General features: G+C 33.0%; 2 protein-coding genes and 2 long non-coding RNA genes across 4 annotated transcripts; 3 read left to right on the forward strand and 1 right to left on the reverse strand.

Moving 5' to 3' along the window:
* Positions 1-830: 830 nt before the first annotated feature.
* Positions 831-6,772, reverse strand: Prp18 (pre-mRNA processing factor 18). Its single transcript, XM_066403225.1, has 6 exons — positions 6,613-6,772; positions 6,438-6,552; positions 5,406-5,569; positions 5,117-5,332; positions 1,186-1,398; positions 831-1,127 (listed from the first exon to the last, which is right to left on the reverse strand). The coding sequence occupies exons 1-6, from the start codon at positions 6,673-6,675 to the stop codon at positions 864-866; spliced, it is 1,035 nt and encodes a 344-aa protein (XP_066259322.1). The 5' UTR covers positions 6,676-6,772; the 3' UTR covers positions 831-863.
* LOC136417511 (uncharacterized) lies at positions 1,549-2,496 on the forward strand. Its single transcript, XR_010752818.1, has 3 exons — positions 1,549-1,717; positions 1,788-1,865; positions 2,392-2,496. It is a non-coding gene; the product is annotated as an uncharacterized lncRNA (long non-coding RNA).
* On the forward strand, positions 2,886-3,532 carry LOC136417523 (uncharacterized). The gene is made up of 3 exons (XR_010752821.1): positions 2,886-3,053; positions 3,293-3,370; positions 3,421-3,532. It is a non-coding gene; the product is annotated as an uncharacterized lncRNA (long non-coding RNA).
* Positions 6,773-7,770: 998 nt separating the features above from the next.
* On the forward strand, positions 7,771-18,119 carry LOC136417546 (glutathione S-transferase 1-like). Its single transcript, XM_066403297.1, has 5 exons — positions 7,771-7,928; positions 11,571-11,718; positions 15,144-15,344; positions 16,723-16,928; positions 17,845-18,119. Exons 2-5 carry the CDS (start codon positions 11,578-11,580, stop codon positions 17,945-17,947), a joined length of 651 nt encoding a protein of 216 aa, XP_066259394.1. The 5' UTR covers positions 7,771-7,928; positions 11,571-11,577; the 3' UTR covers positions 17,948-18,119.
* The last annotated feature ends 1 nt before the right edge of the window (position 18,120 follows it).

Genomic DNA, 18,120 nt, shown 5'->3' on the forward strand with positions numbered 1-18,120 from the left:
TTCTTGATGTGTGTGTAGTATTTGTATCATAGATCTAGGAATGTCCAAGATTTCCGATATCTGATGGTTAGAATGTCTTGCATCGTGTAGAGCAGTAATTCTTGCTCGATTAAACGCAGCAATTTTACGACCTGGCATTATTAATGCACAAGAATTAAAATAGAGTGCACTGGTCACTTGGCTGAATACGCTGGTAGTGCCAATATATGTAAAAACATAGAAAATAAAGGTTCATAATCGACATCTTTTTATTATCTTTTCTGATCCCTAAATACATGTAATTTTTTAACACAGTAAAAAAAAACAAAAAACAGTAAAAATAACTAGGTTTAATCGAGTCTTTTTATACAGTCGAACTGAATTCGTACACCCGAAAATTTCCCAAAAACACCATATACAAAGTGTACCGAATTAAGTGTGCATCATTGTTAACTTTGTTATTAGTAGAGATAGAGCTCTAGTTTAAAATGCAAAGAGTTGTATTTTCTTGGACGCGTGGCGATGATGGTACCAGAAAGACAAATGAACATCCCGTTGTAAAGATAATTAAAAAAAAACACCTTTTCTTAAATGGAACACTGTGTTGTTTATAAACGAAATCAAAACTAGTTTAATTTTATACCAAAAACTTCAGTAGCTTATACATATAATAATTATCTATTTAAAACAGTATTTGTTTCTAATTAATTAGTTATACGTTAAATAAATTTGAGTCATATTTTCACTAAATTATGCACGAATTTACTCTTAAATAATAACTTATAAAATATTCCATCCACTGTGGGTCAACATAACAATACATCTGATTTATTTTCTATTTTATAACTTAAAACAAAGCGTATTCCTTCGTCCACTAAAAATACTTAACCTGAAGAGGGCACGGGTCCTTCGTGGATCGGTTGATACTCCACACACCGCGACGGATCCGTTGGATAATACTCCTGACATTTTGTCATAAGTCTTTTTAGGGCCTGAATATATTTTCTCTGGGTTTCGTCGTTCATCACGTGCGCCACATTTTTCGAAAAGATTTTTTCTCGCCCGGTTCTGGCGTGGATACCCACCATAGTCACCCCAATCGGCCATGGCGCATTGCCGATTGCCATTTGAAGATACGCATCACTGGCCTGGGTAACCACAAAAATGTATTTGAATGAGAATATGGATGGATGTGAGTCGTTTTACCTTCAAATAATTTCTATTTAAAAGATGGACAATGATCTCAGTCAGACTGTCCGATATGTCTTCGGGAAGGGTAAAAGTCTTTAGTTTCCTTAACAAGGGTTTTAGGTAGACTTGCGTCTGAGTGTATGTAGCCCCCAGTAGTTTCCCTTTGGTCGATCTTTTTCCCTCCTGAGACCTCGTTTGCAGCTGCGCTTCCCATTTTGATAACAGCAACTGAAATTCAGTAAATAAACCTAAACATTTCAACTAATTAACGGTAGGAAATGAGAATAATGATATAAATTTATTGATACAGATAAACAGAAAATTGACGAAAAACTGCTGTATATAGCATAAAACACACATGAATGCGTCACTTTGATAAGAACCAGATATATTTTATTTATTTAGTTCAAGTTACGGTAAGAAACAATGGAAAATATCGCCGGATTGATCATTTTCATTAGTGCATTGATTTTTAATCTTTTCTTGTTTATACAACTTCATTGCCTTGCAAAAACCATTTGGAGGTCTCGAAAATTATTGAATGAAGGTAAGAGAGGATACATTCACAGTTTTAGTTTTAAAATACATGAATTTCACTTAAAAATCGCAATTTTCAGGATATTACTTCACTGAGGATGTTTATACAACGGAAAGAAGTTATTTGAGAGCCATTCCACCTAGCAACATTGACTTAAGTAATTACCTAATTAAGATTAATAATAAACACTAGTTAATCTTCATAAACTTGCAAATTTTGAATTTTCAAATAATATTGATATGAAACGGAGTAGATAAAAGTTACAATCAATTTAAGTACATAAGGACTACTCGTGACAATATACTGGCAACGTTACCTGAAAGATGATTTCCACGGAAACCGCGAAGCTGACCACCACCCTGTCTTCATTTCAACATTTCCATGAACATTACCTTTGTCATAAAGTAGCCAGAACTTTGGCATCTTGGCCCTAATGGTAGCAAGGCAAACTCTTGGTAAATTTATTCTACTAACAAGATAATTTTCATAGAAATGTAATGAGATCACAGCCCAACATTGGTCAACATTTCTATTAAGATGGAAACTATCTTCTTGGTACAGTTATCAGTGATAATTACAAATCTAAAACAAATGATGTGGGTGGAACTTTTAGCTGTTCCTTTCGGTATACGAATAGTAAAGTTTGTAGCAAAAATTTAAATCGTATTTGTTTTTATTTTTAGGTGGAGAAGTTCCGAGAATAATTAATCCCGTTTTGCTTTTGGATTAACAAGAACACCATATTATTTTACGATATATTTGTGACTAGTACTATTAAAGAGACACAGTAATTTAATGTATATAAAAACATTCATCAATGACCCCCATTACCTAACGTATTATTTTTCATCGCGTTGTGGTTGGTTTACGCAGCCATACCTGTTTAGGTCTGACACATTCAGCACCTTTGTTTGACATATAATCGGTACCTATTCACTTTTGAAGATTAGTCCGGATTAATAGGGAAATTTACAATTTTATTACTTTTCGGATTGTCGTAATGTTGAAAAACGTTGAAATTAATACATACATTAACGGGTGATTAATACACTTGTTCGTTAAGTACTTCCGTTTGGTTTTATCACCAAAAATTCACAAATAAGTCAATATTTTTATCACAAATATCTGACGTGATAAAAATTATCTGAGATATAAGCAAAAGACAGTAGACCGCATTTATCATTATCGTACTTTAGTCTTTTGGCAGATGACATCAAAATGGAAGACTTCACGTTCAGATGCACAATATTTATCGTTGTATTCTCTATAAGTAATCTTTTAGTGTTGCTACAGTTTGTAGTGAATGCTTTGAAGATACGGAAATTCTACAGAAAGTTGGATGAAGGTGGGTAAAAAGCAAAACAGGACCCCATACATCTGTCTTCCATCTTTCGATACCCGAAAAATTCTGTTTCTAGTTCCCTTGACCGTTAAACATTTGCCTTGTCCCGAGAGGAACTTTATTTTGATGTCTTATTTAAACTAATCTTTTAAAGTCAACTAGAAAGGAGCATTTTTCAAAATCGGATGCCGAAAATCAAATAAATGGGACTCCAGCTATTTCTCATTAATTTTTTTTGTCAGGGTACTTCTTTGTCGAGGTCAATATCCGTTGGAGGCGTAAACAGCTGATCGCAGTCCATCCGTCTAACGTTGACTCTAGTAAGGTCAATCAAAATTAAAATAACTAACTATAAAATTACTAGTTTCAGGTGCAGCATCAGCAAGAGTAATTAATCCTGCCCTTATTGTCAGATAACGGCTATTATTCTTAGTGAAATAACACATTCAGAAAATTTTGCAGCTATGTTAATTAAAACGTTCATATACTGATGGTATTTTTATTTTTATTTTTAAGATAAAAAAAAACCAATCCATCAACGTATCTTGTTTTCACTTTAATCGGTAATCCAGTAAACCATCTTTTAATCACAGATATTATTCGACTGGAAACAATATAGGGTTTCAATAACATGCATATCCAACTAGTAACACTTATGCTGCAATGAAGTCTCTCCAGGAACAATTTAAAGAGGAGGTGGGTTATTTCTAATCTACTAGTTGAGTTGTTAGCAACGAATTTAACTAGACATTTGTATTTGCAACTTTCAAAAAACATCATGAACCCATTTATCTTTCCATCTTTAGAAAACCAAGTTGATGAAAATGCAGCTCTAAGATCTCAATGGGAATAACGGGCATTTTTAACAAGATAAAGCTCCCGCTCATTACATTTTATCAATTAAAGAGTAGCTCAATCATTGATTTTCTGACAAATTGGTGAATTATAAATTAATGACCAACTATATCATAGGATATGATACCCCTCGATTTTTTCTTTCTAGTCATTTCAAACCCATGATTTATAAAATACCTTCTGAAAGTACTAACAATTTGAAAAACAGAGAATCATCGAGCTGAAGGCGTAAATTCCGAGAACCGTTTTTTAAAGCTCTACAGAAATTTGAAAATATACTTTACTGCTGTTGCTTCTCTAGTAACGTAAATATCTATTCCTGGGATATCTGTTAGAGACTTGTGGAGTGGTTGCTAACATCATTAATCACTTCTGAGTATCCTCAATAATGACGTTGAATTTTCAAATCTATATCGATTCCCAGAATATTTTTTGATAAGCTTATCAAAGAGAGATATTTAATCGCAACAAGGTTTTCGTAATATTTTATGAAAAACATAATATTGATAAATAAGGCCAGTTAAAGCTCAAGAGAACCTATAATTGGGAAAGTTTAAGTTTGTGAGAAAATGGAACCCCTATTAACAATAGGTATTATTTTGATGGTATTTTATGTTATCGGACAATTTGGGTTCGTGTTCCACGCACAATCTGCTTACAAGAAGTTAAGAAATGATATTATTGCCCAAGGTATGAAAATAATTTTACTCAAAGTAGTGCAAATTTCATAAGACGTATTTCAGGACGGCTAATTTCAATAATACCAGTGCTGGCAGTAACCAATATTACCGCCATATCTGGTACATCTCAACCACATTCAAGAGTTCCCGGGGCTCCACCACAATGTGAGTAAAATTAGAAAATATTTCACATTGAGAAATAATAAAAAAATTAGTAAATACTTATAAATATACATTTTTTCAGATACAACAACGTTCCACCCACAAGCAAAAATAGAACCACCAGCATATACACCTTAATTCATAGGTTCCAGACAGATTTGAGGACTCTTAATAACAGATCATTAGTAATCTCTTAAATGAGTTTCAAGTAAATTGTAATAGTTTATTCTTAAAATATTAATAGTTAATATATATAATATAGTTGTTATTGATGTAGAAGATTTCAGAAAAATTCAATAATAAAAAACAAAGGTTTTATGCCCTCCTATCCCCCTTTCTCAGTGATCATAGAACCTGCAATAAATTTACCTGAATGAAGTGTACTATGGTCTGCATATCATGTTCCCTATTGCCTCTCCCCATCTTCTTTGCCATTTCACATATTTCTTCATAACTGACATTAGGTTGATTAGCTGCTGTACCTGCTTTAGTATCACTATCATCTGTTGCTTTTGATTTTAAAAGCTCATTTAAATATTCTTGATCAACTTGGTCCATCGCTTCTTGCAAATCATTCCTAAAGCCCTAAAACACAACAAAAGAGTTTTTATTTATGTAGTTTATACACATTATAAACACAAATTAACTGAAAACTTACCTTATTGACTTCATGTTCTAATAATTCACACTTCCTCAGGCGCTTGCAAGCATCTGCCTCTGATTCTCCAAACAGAATAATTGGTTCAGCTCTATCCCTCAGTTTATTAATAACTTCCTGCCTTGGGAGTATGTTGTGTTTAATGTCTGTTTCTGTTTTATTTCCTGAAACAAACATATTAATACATATTAAATACAAGGCAAGTTCATAGTTCTATATCAGCAATGGTCATAGCAAGATTTATGAGATAAGCCTTAGTGCTTCAAAGTATATGGATAGTAGTGTTAAATTTTGTTTTCATAATGCCTACTGTTACTTCTTATGCTGCTATGGAATAATGAATCTACACCATTTCTTTCAGAAAGTACATAATTTATCTATATACTCTTATATTCTTGGATTAAAAGCATATTTTCTCTCTTTAGTATCTCTATATGTAGTTTGACAATTCCTTACAAATGATATGTAGTGGTTTAACTCCACTAATAAATTTAAACTATTACTTATAATATTTATTTCACCCTGTGGGGTTCAGTTGTGTACCATATATACATTTTAAAAGATTTTGCCTTAAAGATGTGTTAATAAAGCTGTAAAAGATAAACAATTATACAAGGCATTGCTCTTGTATGGTGAAACATGAGCTTATGGGTCAAAGCCACCTAATTAATTATCTTGATTGTCCAGTCCTGTATTACCTGGCAGATTATGCAAATACTCATGATGTCTCTCATAATCCTTCACTTCACTGATATTCCCAACTGCTCATATATTTATTTAAAAAATATATAAAGGCACTGGCTTCTCCAGTTTGAGAAACCTGATCCTATCATTTCTCAAGCTCTACTCATGCCACAATAATTTCATAACAGCTACATAATAATAAAACTAATCAGCAAACATAGTTAATCGATCACTCATTAATTTAATACCTCATCCCTATTTTTTAGAAGGCAAAAACCAGTGACTGAGGTTCTCACATGTTAATGTGACTCTTAAGGGGGCAAAAAGAATTATTGAGAAAAAACAAACCTTCTGGAAGAGATTTTGAACTGCTTGAATCTTCGGGCTGATTATATTTATTTTTGTACTGTTCTAGGGTTTTTTCTGTGAGCTCTCCACGCCTGAAGTATTTTCGCTTTGAATTCTGAAAATGTTATTAGGAAAGCTTATGAATTTATTGTTTGAGAGAGACTTTGAAGTTTACCAAGAGGTCTTTTTCCTCCAGTTCTTTACGTTTTCTTTCCATTTCAGCCTTTAATATATCCATTGTTTTGATAAGGTTAGAAGCCCTGTTCCAAATATGTACTTATATTCATCTAAAGGAACAGGAAAGACGTCCAAACGAGTTAATATCACAGGTATATTACTAAATTACACCAAAACTACTAAGAGAAAAATTAATCAGAAACAAAACATAAACATAGTCATAGAACATAAGTGACAAGTTGTTGGTTAGGTTGTTAATAGCAACAGATAACGGAAGTTTTGCAAGCGAGTCATCCACTTAAAAGTGGCAACTATGCATTTTCGTTAGTTTGTAGTGCTACTTTGTTCGATGTCTTTTCTTTCTATAAAATACTTATTAAAAAAAATAAAAAAGATATATCAACTATATAAAAAAAAAGAAAATAATATGGATTATACATATACAGTGAGCGGCACAAAGTACGCACCATATGGGATTTTTTTAATTTGAATTTTTCAGAAAATTTTATTCTTGGTAAAATTTTGTAGAAAACTTCATTGTTGGGCTTATCTTTCAATGCTAAACAACTTTTCATAATACATGTTTCCTCTAAAATTAAAAACAAAGGTACTTTACTCATGAGTCATTTTCATAATTTTCGAATCTCCCCCATATGAAACGAGATACACAGATTTTGTAAACTGCGTTTTGAATTTGCAGGAATTCACAAACTTTTATCAAGAATAAAATTTTTTGATAAATTCAAATTAAAAAAATCCCATATAGTGCATACTTTCTGTCGGTCACTATATATTATTTAAGGATTTTTTTTGCGCTTTCGTTTAGCCGAACCCTCCTCTTTACTCGAGCCTTGATTGATAATTAACATTGCGATGCTTCTTTTTAATACCTTTTATTGATACTACGCTTTTTACAACACTTCCCATTTCATTAGGAAGTACAACTTGGTAATAAATGGCAACACTGTATCGTCCTGCCTAACAGTAGCAGTAGCCTTGGGATGGAGTGAAGGGGGGACAGGGGACAGATGTTCCGGTCGGAGCACAGCTAACCCTATGTGAAGGTGGTGGTGGGAGAACATGTACGCACTATACATTCATTTTTGGGACCTGTGATAGAATAAGTAAGAGTGAGAGAAACTGTGTAATTGCGAAGACTAGAAGGAAATAATAAATTTTTTATTCCCCCTCAATTCTGTCTATTATTAGTATTGGAGGCATTATAGGGGATCTGATTTCTGATATAGTTTCCAAGTTGAACCGGTTGATCGTTGTTTGTTAGTTCGCCGGCCGGCTTCTCTTAAAAGTTCTTAGGTATAGTAGTACTTTTAAATATTAATTTTAATTTATATATTTATTTTTAATGTTCTGTTGGCTGTTGGGGCTAGTTAACTTAGAAAAATTAGATATACTATATGTTTCGTAGTAGTCAGTCATTAATTCAGACGGTAATCTGTGAATGATTGTAAGCCAAATATTTTACTTTCATGTATAAACAGTGGTACAAAAAAGTCTTCATAAGAATACATTTTTTGAAAGAAACCAAGAAAAAATATACGATAAACAACATTTTTCAAATTTTATGTTCACATAAATAATGTACTTATTTAATTATAATTACATTTTACCGTTAGAAAACTTAAAAATAAGTTAACAAAAAATTTAATCCCTATTTTTATGAAAATAATACAATTTTATCTCAAAAAAGTCTCCGGACTCTTAAATAACAAGGCAAAAAAAACAAAATTAATTTAACAAAGAATTAAAAACTAATATTTCGTGGCGTTTCCCTTTGATTTAATAACTGCTTTTAGCCTCCGATTCATTGAATTTACAAGATTTTTGGTATCTGATGACGTTATTTTATTCCATTCTTTTTGTAAGATACATTTCAGTTCTTGTTGATTTTTTTTTAATGTTTCTATATTTTCGACTCAATTCTTCCCATAAATGTTCGATCAGATTTAGATCGGGCGACTGAGGAGGTCGATTTAATACACTTTTTGCGTTATAAAGTAAGTTTTCTTGGTAAAATAGGCTAAATGTTTTGGGTCGTTATCATTCATGAATATAAATGATCGTCTAAAACTCAACTTATCTGCATTAACCAATTAATTGTTTTTAGAATATCTAAATATACTTTAGTATCCATGATGGTGTCGACAAAAATCTAATTTTCCAATCGAGCGTTAGATATGCAGACCCAAACCATAACACTTGTACCTCCGTGCTTAACAATACCACAAACATTTTCATTTTTAAATTCGGTATTTGGTTTTCGCCATACTTTCTGCCTTCCCTCCTATCCAAAAAGATCGAATTTGCTTTCGTCGCTAAAAAATACTTGATCCCAAAACTCTTGTTCTTTAGCATATTTTAATCTTTTTCCTTTATTAATTTTTGAAAGATATAGCTTCTTACGAATTGTTCTAGCATTATAATTATTTTTTCTTAAGACTGTTCAGACCGCTTAACCACTACATTCTAAATTCAAATTTGCCTTAAGACTTTCAGCGATTTTTACTCCAGATGTTTTTGGATTCTTTCTTATTTCTTGCAGAATATGGCGTTCATGTCTCTCTTTAAGGATCTTCGGACGACCCATTCGTTTCCTGGTTTTAACGTCATCGTATTTTCCATAACGTTTAATAACGTATTGAACCGTTGACTTAGATTTTCCAACAATTTTAGCCACCTTACTCGTTGAATTTCCTTCAGCATATAATTTCACAATCAATTTTTGCAGATCTATTGATAATTCACAATTTTTGGAATTCATCTTAACGTATTAAAAGATACTAATGTTGAAATTGAGAAAATGTACAATAGATAACGATTTGAAAACAAATTTTAAAAAATTGTTGTTGTTTATGATATTTATCGCAGAAAATTCCACATACGTACCGAGACCATTTTGTACCACTATACGTGCTCCTAAAAGTTCTTAAAACTTGAATTAATAAGTATTTCCCTTTTATACAGGATTTTTTCTTTATCTATAGGTTTTGCACCACTTAAATTTCGTTGGTACGATTCGTTAAATTAATAATTATGAGAATTTACAAAGTAACATTTTTTTCTGGTGCCAAACCCTCTTTTACCACTGAAAACTTTCGTCACAAGTAATTGTTTATCTATTTCTTGAACTTTGAATTTTCTGCTTATCTTGTATATTTGTGTGTCATTGTTTGAATAATTACAAATTAGGGGGAGAGCATCTTTAAGCAAAAAAATATAACCCAAGGGGACACTCAGAAAATAATTTCAAGCTAAACTGACTTAAGTACAAGTGCAAATGTTGATATTGATTTAATGACCAGCCAAAAGATAAGATTCATGTAGACTGATGCATCACAACACTTTAGCCGTTGAATCGGAAGTGTAGGACCACATACATACATATATGGCCCCCCAAATCACCCGACCTGAATCCTTTTGATTATCTTTCTGGGGTCACTCGTTGTCGACTATTAGTCGTTAATTTATAAATTGGCAGTCTAAAATTAAGATCTGAGAAACAGAATACATACATAGTTAATATCCTGTATATCTATGAAATACCTTCATAGGTACTTAATATGATAACAAACAAGAAGAGATAATTACGAGATAAGTACAAAAAACAAGAGCAGGCGTACATATAGCATTTGCATTAGAATACCTATCTCAGCCATTACAGTTAAACCGAGGTTAAATCTATTTAGCTGGGTTCCCATATTATGAACTTACCAAGGCCAGACCCCATGTACAGTAAACTAGGAATGACTGGCATTATTTACTCGCCATACATCAAATATTAGTCATTTCAAAATGTTGCAATTTGTTATGCAATGATGAGTTTGTTATTTGATGTGCAGGCGTAGTATCGGATAGTAATGGTATTTTCTATTAGAAAAATTAATGCAAAAATGCATTCTTGTACATTTTTGTTGAGCTTCAATGAAGAATTCTTGGAATGCACTAGAGAAGTATTTTATTTGAAGAGTTGTCGTAATGTTCCATTTTTAAGAAAAATGAATTAAATGCAGTAACTTATTGTAAATGTACATGGACATGTTCTTCAATTTACTTCCTACACGTCTTATCCCTTAAAAATAGGATGATTTCTCATTTCTAATTCAATGTGGGTGTTCTGTACATTTAATAGTTAATTTAATAATATTAATAGACAATCAATAAATTAATATATTAAAAAATATATATAGAGTGCAGTTCCACCGCAACAACTCCTTTTGGTGTGTGAGACATTATTTCTAAAATTAAAGAAGAAAGAGTTGATGTGTTTTGAGTAAAAAAAATAAATTATTCAATTTCATATTACCGTTTTGTTAATAAACAATGATTATGAAAAAATTTTAAGCAGGTGTATAATGACGTCTTTTAAACTTGAATAAAACGTGCTTCAACTACTAATTAAATTGCACATATACATAACTCCTTTCGTGACATATTAGTTATGCATGGATATAGATACAAAGGTGGGTTGAAAGGAAAATCAGCCTACATCAAAGCCGTGTGATACCCACATTCAAGTAAAGAAGAAATATGTAAAGCAAATCGGCGACTACTTTCGTTTTCACTTACATACATACATAGGTACTTCGATCTAGTACTGCCACTCTTGTTATTAGTAAATTCCTTTCACTACGTCATATTGTAAATACGTAGTGGGATCTGTAAGTGTCCACTTTGCATACCTATAAAAATTTTATTTTATCATCTGATGAATGGGGATTTCGGTTAACGCCTCACACAATTAAACGGAGATAAAAATGTCAAGCGAAATTCATTATTCCCAGCTAACTTTGGATATTTAAGAGGAGTGCTTAGAAAAAGTATTTATTTTTTAGTTCAGGTTATTCCTGACATGAAGTTGCTCCTTTTTTTCCCCAGCCATTGCTGAAAGTAATTGCTTCTGTCTTTAGATGTATTTTAATAATTAATTTGATTTTTTAGATTCAAAATGACCATCGACCTTTACTACTTGCCTGGATCCGCACCATGCAGAGCTGTCCAGCTTACAGCAAAAGCCCTTGGATTGGATCTTAATCTAAAATTAACCGATTTGATGGCTGGAGAACATCTCACTCCAGAATTCATTAAGGTACATACATATATTACATCCATTCTTGAAGTTATGTTTGTGGTGTGGTGGATGCCGTGTCCCAGCAATCAAGAGAGATGGACTGTACAAATCTTTAAATTGAACCATGTTATGCACAATTTGTGGCTCTCAGATGATTGTTTTCATCACAATTTTTTTAACTATTTTAATATTTTTTCAATAGTTAAATAATTCTTTATTTTTAAGTTTTAATTAGTTCCTAACTTTTTCGTAAACCCACGTAATCGCGTGACTATTCGTGTGTCACTCGGTATAAAAAAAATTATCAAAAATTTAATTTACCGGGAGGCGTACTAATGGTAGCTAGCTGTATCCAGAGTGTTCAAAAATGTTATTTAGAAAAAGGCAGATTCTACATCCTACAGTTCTGAAAAACGTTCCTCTGAAAGATCTAGAAATGCTGGCTACTGAAATTCTGCAGGACGAGTGAAGTGAGATTCCGCATTGTGTCACGAGTTGCACAAAACAGCATTTTCTACTGAGTTTTAGTACATGAGTGTTTTTAATTCTTCTGTAGGAGGAGAAGAAACCTGGGTTCCATTTGTTAACTGAGTTACGAAATGAAGCTACCTGATTTAATTCTATAATTAGTCTTGAATTGAAATCTGCTTAGTCATCGATCTATATTACGAAGAAAATTGGGAAAAGTGGTTTAATAAAATGTACGTAATAAACTGAAAACTTGCATCATCATGAAATTAAATTAACGTTATCCGAATTGACTAGAAATAGAATATATCTAAAAACCAGTGTGCATGAGAGTCGGAAAGAGAGAGAGGGAGAGAAAGATATTTTAATTTTTCTTTAAATTGTTTTTGTTTTCAAGAATGTATCGATTTATCCGTTACATGTGATAATAGATTGTGGGCTTCATGTGGTATAGACCATATGGAGGGTCGCCATTTTAGTCACTTTTTCGGTCATACACTAATTACGAGTTGAGGTTGAGGCAATTATTTTAAAATTCTCTTCTTTTCTAAAATGTAAATAAATTATTCAACTAATATATCCTCGAAACCTATATAACCACGATTGGCCATTTTAATTTATGGAAGATACTCATTGATGCAATGAAAAGTGAAGTGTGTAAGCCAAGAGGACGATACAAACAAAATACCAAAATAATTCGTTTAGTTGTTGGGAATATGGGTCAAGTCTAAATATGAATAATACAACTTTTTTGATGGTAGGTATAGATATTCTGTTGGCTTTCAGAATAATCAATCAAAAAGTAGGTCGTCAAGGGTCAACTGCTTATACCGAAAGTAATACCCATTCGTGGAGACCTTCAATTGGACGTGGTATAGGTGTAGGTAGTATCTAATTATGTGTATATTTTTGTCGCGTTTATAATGAAGAAGTTTCAGTTATTAAACCAGAACTACCTGAATGAGGAAAGTAACACTTATAGCAAGAAGAACAATGTTAACTATCAAGACCTCGGTTAAGACTGCCATTTACTCTCCTTTTTGAATTCATTTTCCAAGCAAAGTGCAAATTGAAAATACTGCGGCCTGGAACCTTGGAATAACATTTCTAGAGATCACCATTCTCAGCATTTTCAAAATCGCAAAAAATAATTACTAATGGGATCTTTATTTATTTATTTTTTTATTTCGCATATAGTGGATTTTCCTACATTATACCGAACTGCAAGACTTGATAATGAGCGTCCCGCTTGCAATGCACGTAAAATTTTAGCCTTGTGTTCTAATTTTAAAGTATTGTGTTTTCTTTTCAAAGACATGATAAGCTTTGCACACAAACACTAACAACACCACGTGTCAAAATGAAGTGGCCATTTATACTCGCAAAATGAAAGACAAGAAATTCAGATTATAGATATCGTTCGGATTATAAGGGGGCCGGATTATCCAGACGTTACTGTGCTTGCAAATTCTCTTTTGATCGAATTGTCGCATTAGTGTGTGAACTTTGCCAAAATGCCTTCGACAGATTCAGCTGACGAAAACTCCGAGGAATGTCGTCTTTTATAGATACCAACCGAAACCGCTTATTGTTCAGGTTAATAATCAATGCAGAAAATAAAATTAGGAGAAGAAAAAGGTTAAATTAGTTACAATGAGCAAACACAAATCATTAACCGCAAATTAACCTTTTGGAATAATGATCCATCAACCATTGAGAAGAGGAATTTCAATTATTGTTTACATCCGACACAGCACGCACTGCGGTGCGCGAGCTTACATGCGCCTTCGAACTTTGCTTCTGAATAGTCGAAACTTTGATTTCGATTCAATTTGACCTTCGTCAAGGTGTGTTACCCGATGATCGTGCGACATCGGAGACCCGAACGATAATGACACGATATTCCCGATGTTGTCAAATAAAATCGAATGTTAATAGTGCGATTTTTACCTTATTTAACCGGTCACAATCCCCTAGGAACACTCGTCACGTTTCTATTTGATGAACATTCAACTCCGCACAAACTTTTCCAAATTTTTTCCGGATCCTCACTCTAAATTTGATCATTTTCACGAGGGAAACAGGAGAAGACGTCAACGACATTAACAACCCAAGCGTTACTGTTTTGTTTCCAAAGCCTCGTTGACAAAAATTGCGCTTCCATGGGACAACGAAACTATGAACTTTTGCAAAATCACGTGTCAATTTGTAGAAGAAAAACAGAACTAATTTTATGGCGACTCATTTACACCGCTCATGTTTTGAACCCACTCTCGATTAATTAATTACATTAGCGACGTATCTAACGAATTTTTCAAATAAAAGAACTTCCGACTGTTAGTTTATTTCGCATTACGAATATCTTATTTCTTGTGCTACCACTTGACTAAATCATCTAAACGATATCGGTACGAAAACATACAAAAAAACACTCTGCCTTTTGCAAAGGACTAGTCATGATACAACGGCTGGAAAACATTTAAAAAATTGTATAGTCTTTTTTGTAAACGTACGTGAAACGAAATAATATACAGTGTGTCCAATATGAAGATATACCAAAGTCTAAGATTTTACAGCGATCATGAAAAAAATGCGAATCTCTTTCATTAATTACTTCTCTAATTATGTTTTCCAAAATTTTGTCGCTGCTTAATTTCGACAACATAAAAAAGGGCTACTCGAATCTAGATCTACTTCTAGATCTTCTAATAATTACCACACTTCACATAGTTAGCTGTCATTTTGACAAGAGCCATTGGCGATTGGAAATTATTTTATAATTATAAATAAAGTGCTGGCCAATTGAGGGGGTATATCTCGGAATCGATTTTTTTTGAGCGATGTGAATTCGGCTATACCGAGTCTAGCACCTACTTACCAGGGGGATTTACCTACAGATTTTTTTCTAAGAATAGTTTATATAAGATTTCTCAGTAATTACTGCAAGAAATTACTATTGTTATTGTCGCCAACAGCTGAATCCACAACATACCATTCCAACCATTGATGACAATGGTTTCGCTTTATGGGAGAGTCGCGCTATTATAACTTACCTTGTGGACCAATATGGTAAAGATGACTCATTGTACCCCAAAGACCCCAAAAAGCGAGCTCTAGTGGACCAGAGATTGTACTTCGACATTGGAACTTTATACGCCAGATTTGCTGATTACTATGTAAGTATATATGGGGAATTTTGGGTATTTGCTATCAATATATTAAATTTAACAGCAGAGATATCTCCGAAAAAGCAATCAAAACGGAGTTAGTTAAAAGGGGGTAAAGACACGCGTTTAAAGGAGCGTTTCGTGGTGCGAACACACCTATAAAAAAAATATTTTTGACTTTGAATTATTTAAAAAGAAAAAAACGAAAAAGTTCGACATGATGGTTTCCTTGAAGATACAGTCGTATTTTCCGTACATTCGAAATATACTTGCAACATGTCGACAGAGTCTTCATTTGAAATACGCATTTCGAGAATTAGCGAGATAAAGAACAAAAAGAATTGACAAAAAACTATAAACGAAATTGATTTAAACGAATTCAGCATCATCTACAATCAACTTGAAACTTGGGCAAAAGCGCTAAATTCATTTTTTCGTTAACTTCAAAGAGTATTTGAGTGCCAAAAGTCATCAGCAGATCGTGAGCGTCGCGGAAGCTAAATATTATAGATGTCGCATAAAAATAGGCATATTTTCTAAACAAATAGAGACATCGAGTTAAAATTTTCAGGATATAAATAAAATTGTATGTTCTTGCTAACTAAAATACCGAACACATATCATTCCATTTAACATTTGCAAGAAATTTACAAAAAATACGGATTTTATAATAAAGTCCCCCTCTAAATGTACTTTCATTAATTAAACTGAATTGTCTGACACATCCTTGGATAGAGCGAAAAGCTCTTTCTAACGTGCCACCGTTTCTTTAAATCCTATGATCCATTCCCGAGATATTTAAGTTTTTATCTGACAATATTCGCAGCGCCCTCTACAGAAAACTTGTAAATATATAAAAAAAATCATATACAAAAACTTATGCAAAAACTCTCCACAAATAAAATTGTGACATTTTCAGTCCATGTTTTCATTGCATTTTCTTCAATTATTTGACATATTTTCGTTCATTATATGAGGTACGCCACCTGGTGGTAGAGTTAGGAATTTAAAAAATATTTCCAGCATTTTCTCTTGGTCACTTTTGTTTTACCATATTTTATTTCAAAACTTCATCTCTAGTAGTTTTAGAGATACAGCCGGCGTCCTTTGTTAACGGCACATCCGATACATGGTACAGGTGCACAGGATACGGAAGTACTGATAGGGTACTTTAAATACTATACCCTGTATACCTCTACAGGTATCCCGATCGATCTTGTTTCACATACAACTGTACAGAATATAAGTGTTCATGGTACAGGAGTATTGGGTGCGGGAATACAAAGAGAATGTTATAAGTACTGTATTCTATACACTGGTACCGGTATCTCAATTGATATACAAAGTTAATAACATATCTCTCATTTTTTCAATTTTAATAATGTAGTATCCCGTACTTTTCGCCGGAGGCTCTTATGACCCTGCTAAATTGGAAAAGATCAACGACGCAATGAAATTCCTGGACATCTTTTTGGAGAACAGCAAATACGTGTCCGGGGACACTTTAACTGTTGCAGACCTAACCATTGTCGCAACCATTTCTACTTACGATGTAATAGGATATGATTTGTCTCCGTACAAAAACATTACCAGGTAGGCATGACTGATGTCCTTTGGGTCTCCGCAAATTAATTAGATCTCGGTAACCATGGAATTTTTCTTTCATCTATCTCGCTTTAGCACATGATTTCAAGAAAACTTGTAAAAATCTAACAATGTTAAAGTAACATTTTCCAAGTTAGCGAGAACCTTTTGATGGGTGGTCAAGCTGTATTTCACTTCTTTACATCATTGTGCACTGTACTGATTATATTAGGTCGTGTAGTATGAAATGAGTAGAATTGAATTGAAACTTTAGTCGTTTTTTTTTCATATGAAATGTTTTTATTGTCAATCGAAATATGCACCACCATTATCAATACACTTTTGCCATTTAACGGAAAGTTCATTGATTCCCCTGCTGTAAAAGCCTGCAGGCCGGGAGTCGATAAACTCTTGGGAAGCTTTGACAGCCTCGTCGGAGTTGAATGTTTTCCCTACCAAGAAGTTATCCAAATTTTGAAAGAAGTGGTAATCAGTGGATCGTTATCCACTTGAGTTTCAGGTCGTCCATGTGGTTCATTTGTTAGGTCAAAATTGCCAGAACGAAATTTCATGAACCAACGAGATACTGTTTGCTGTGAAGTGACTTCAGTACCAAACACATCATTAATATTGCGAGCCGTCTGAGCTGTTGTGGTTCCACGATGGAACTCATATTTCATTAACACACGAATTTCACTATTTTGCATGGCTGCACAAAATTTTTATAAAAATAAAAGTTTTCAATAATTTTTAATACTTTAAACTCTGATCGAAAGAGGAAGAATATGCCTTTTCCACATAAAAAAGTCAAGTCCAAATATAGATTTAGAGTGAAGTTATTCGCAGTTGAATGTGGCATTTCGAGAATCTACTCATTTCATACTACACGACCTAATAATTCTAATTTATGACTGAAATTTTGCAGATGGTTCGAAAATATGAAATCTACAGCCCCAGGGTACAAGGAAGCTAATGAAGAAGGGTGTATTGCCTTTAAGGGGTTGGTGGATTCTCTGACGAAGAAGTGAATCACCAATTAAAGATTTTATTACCTATTATCATGTTATTATTCTTTAAAATAACTAAGTTTGCTTAGTCTAGAGTAATAAATAACCTTTACAACTTTGCTGCGCTTAAGATTAGGAATACATTATATTATCATTTTCTGTGCTTATGTAATAAAACATTTTATTTTTCAAAT

This window comes from Euwallacea similis, chromosome 28 (assembly GCF_039881205.1).
Source record: "Euwallacea similis isolate ESF13 chromosome 28, ESF131.1, whole genome shotgun sequence".
NCBI classification, from domain to species: domain Eukaryota; kingdom Metazoa; phylum Arthropoda; class Insecta; order Coleoptera; family Curculionidae; genus Euwallacea; species Euwallacea similis.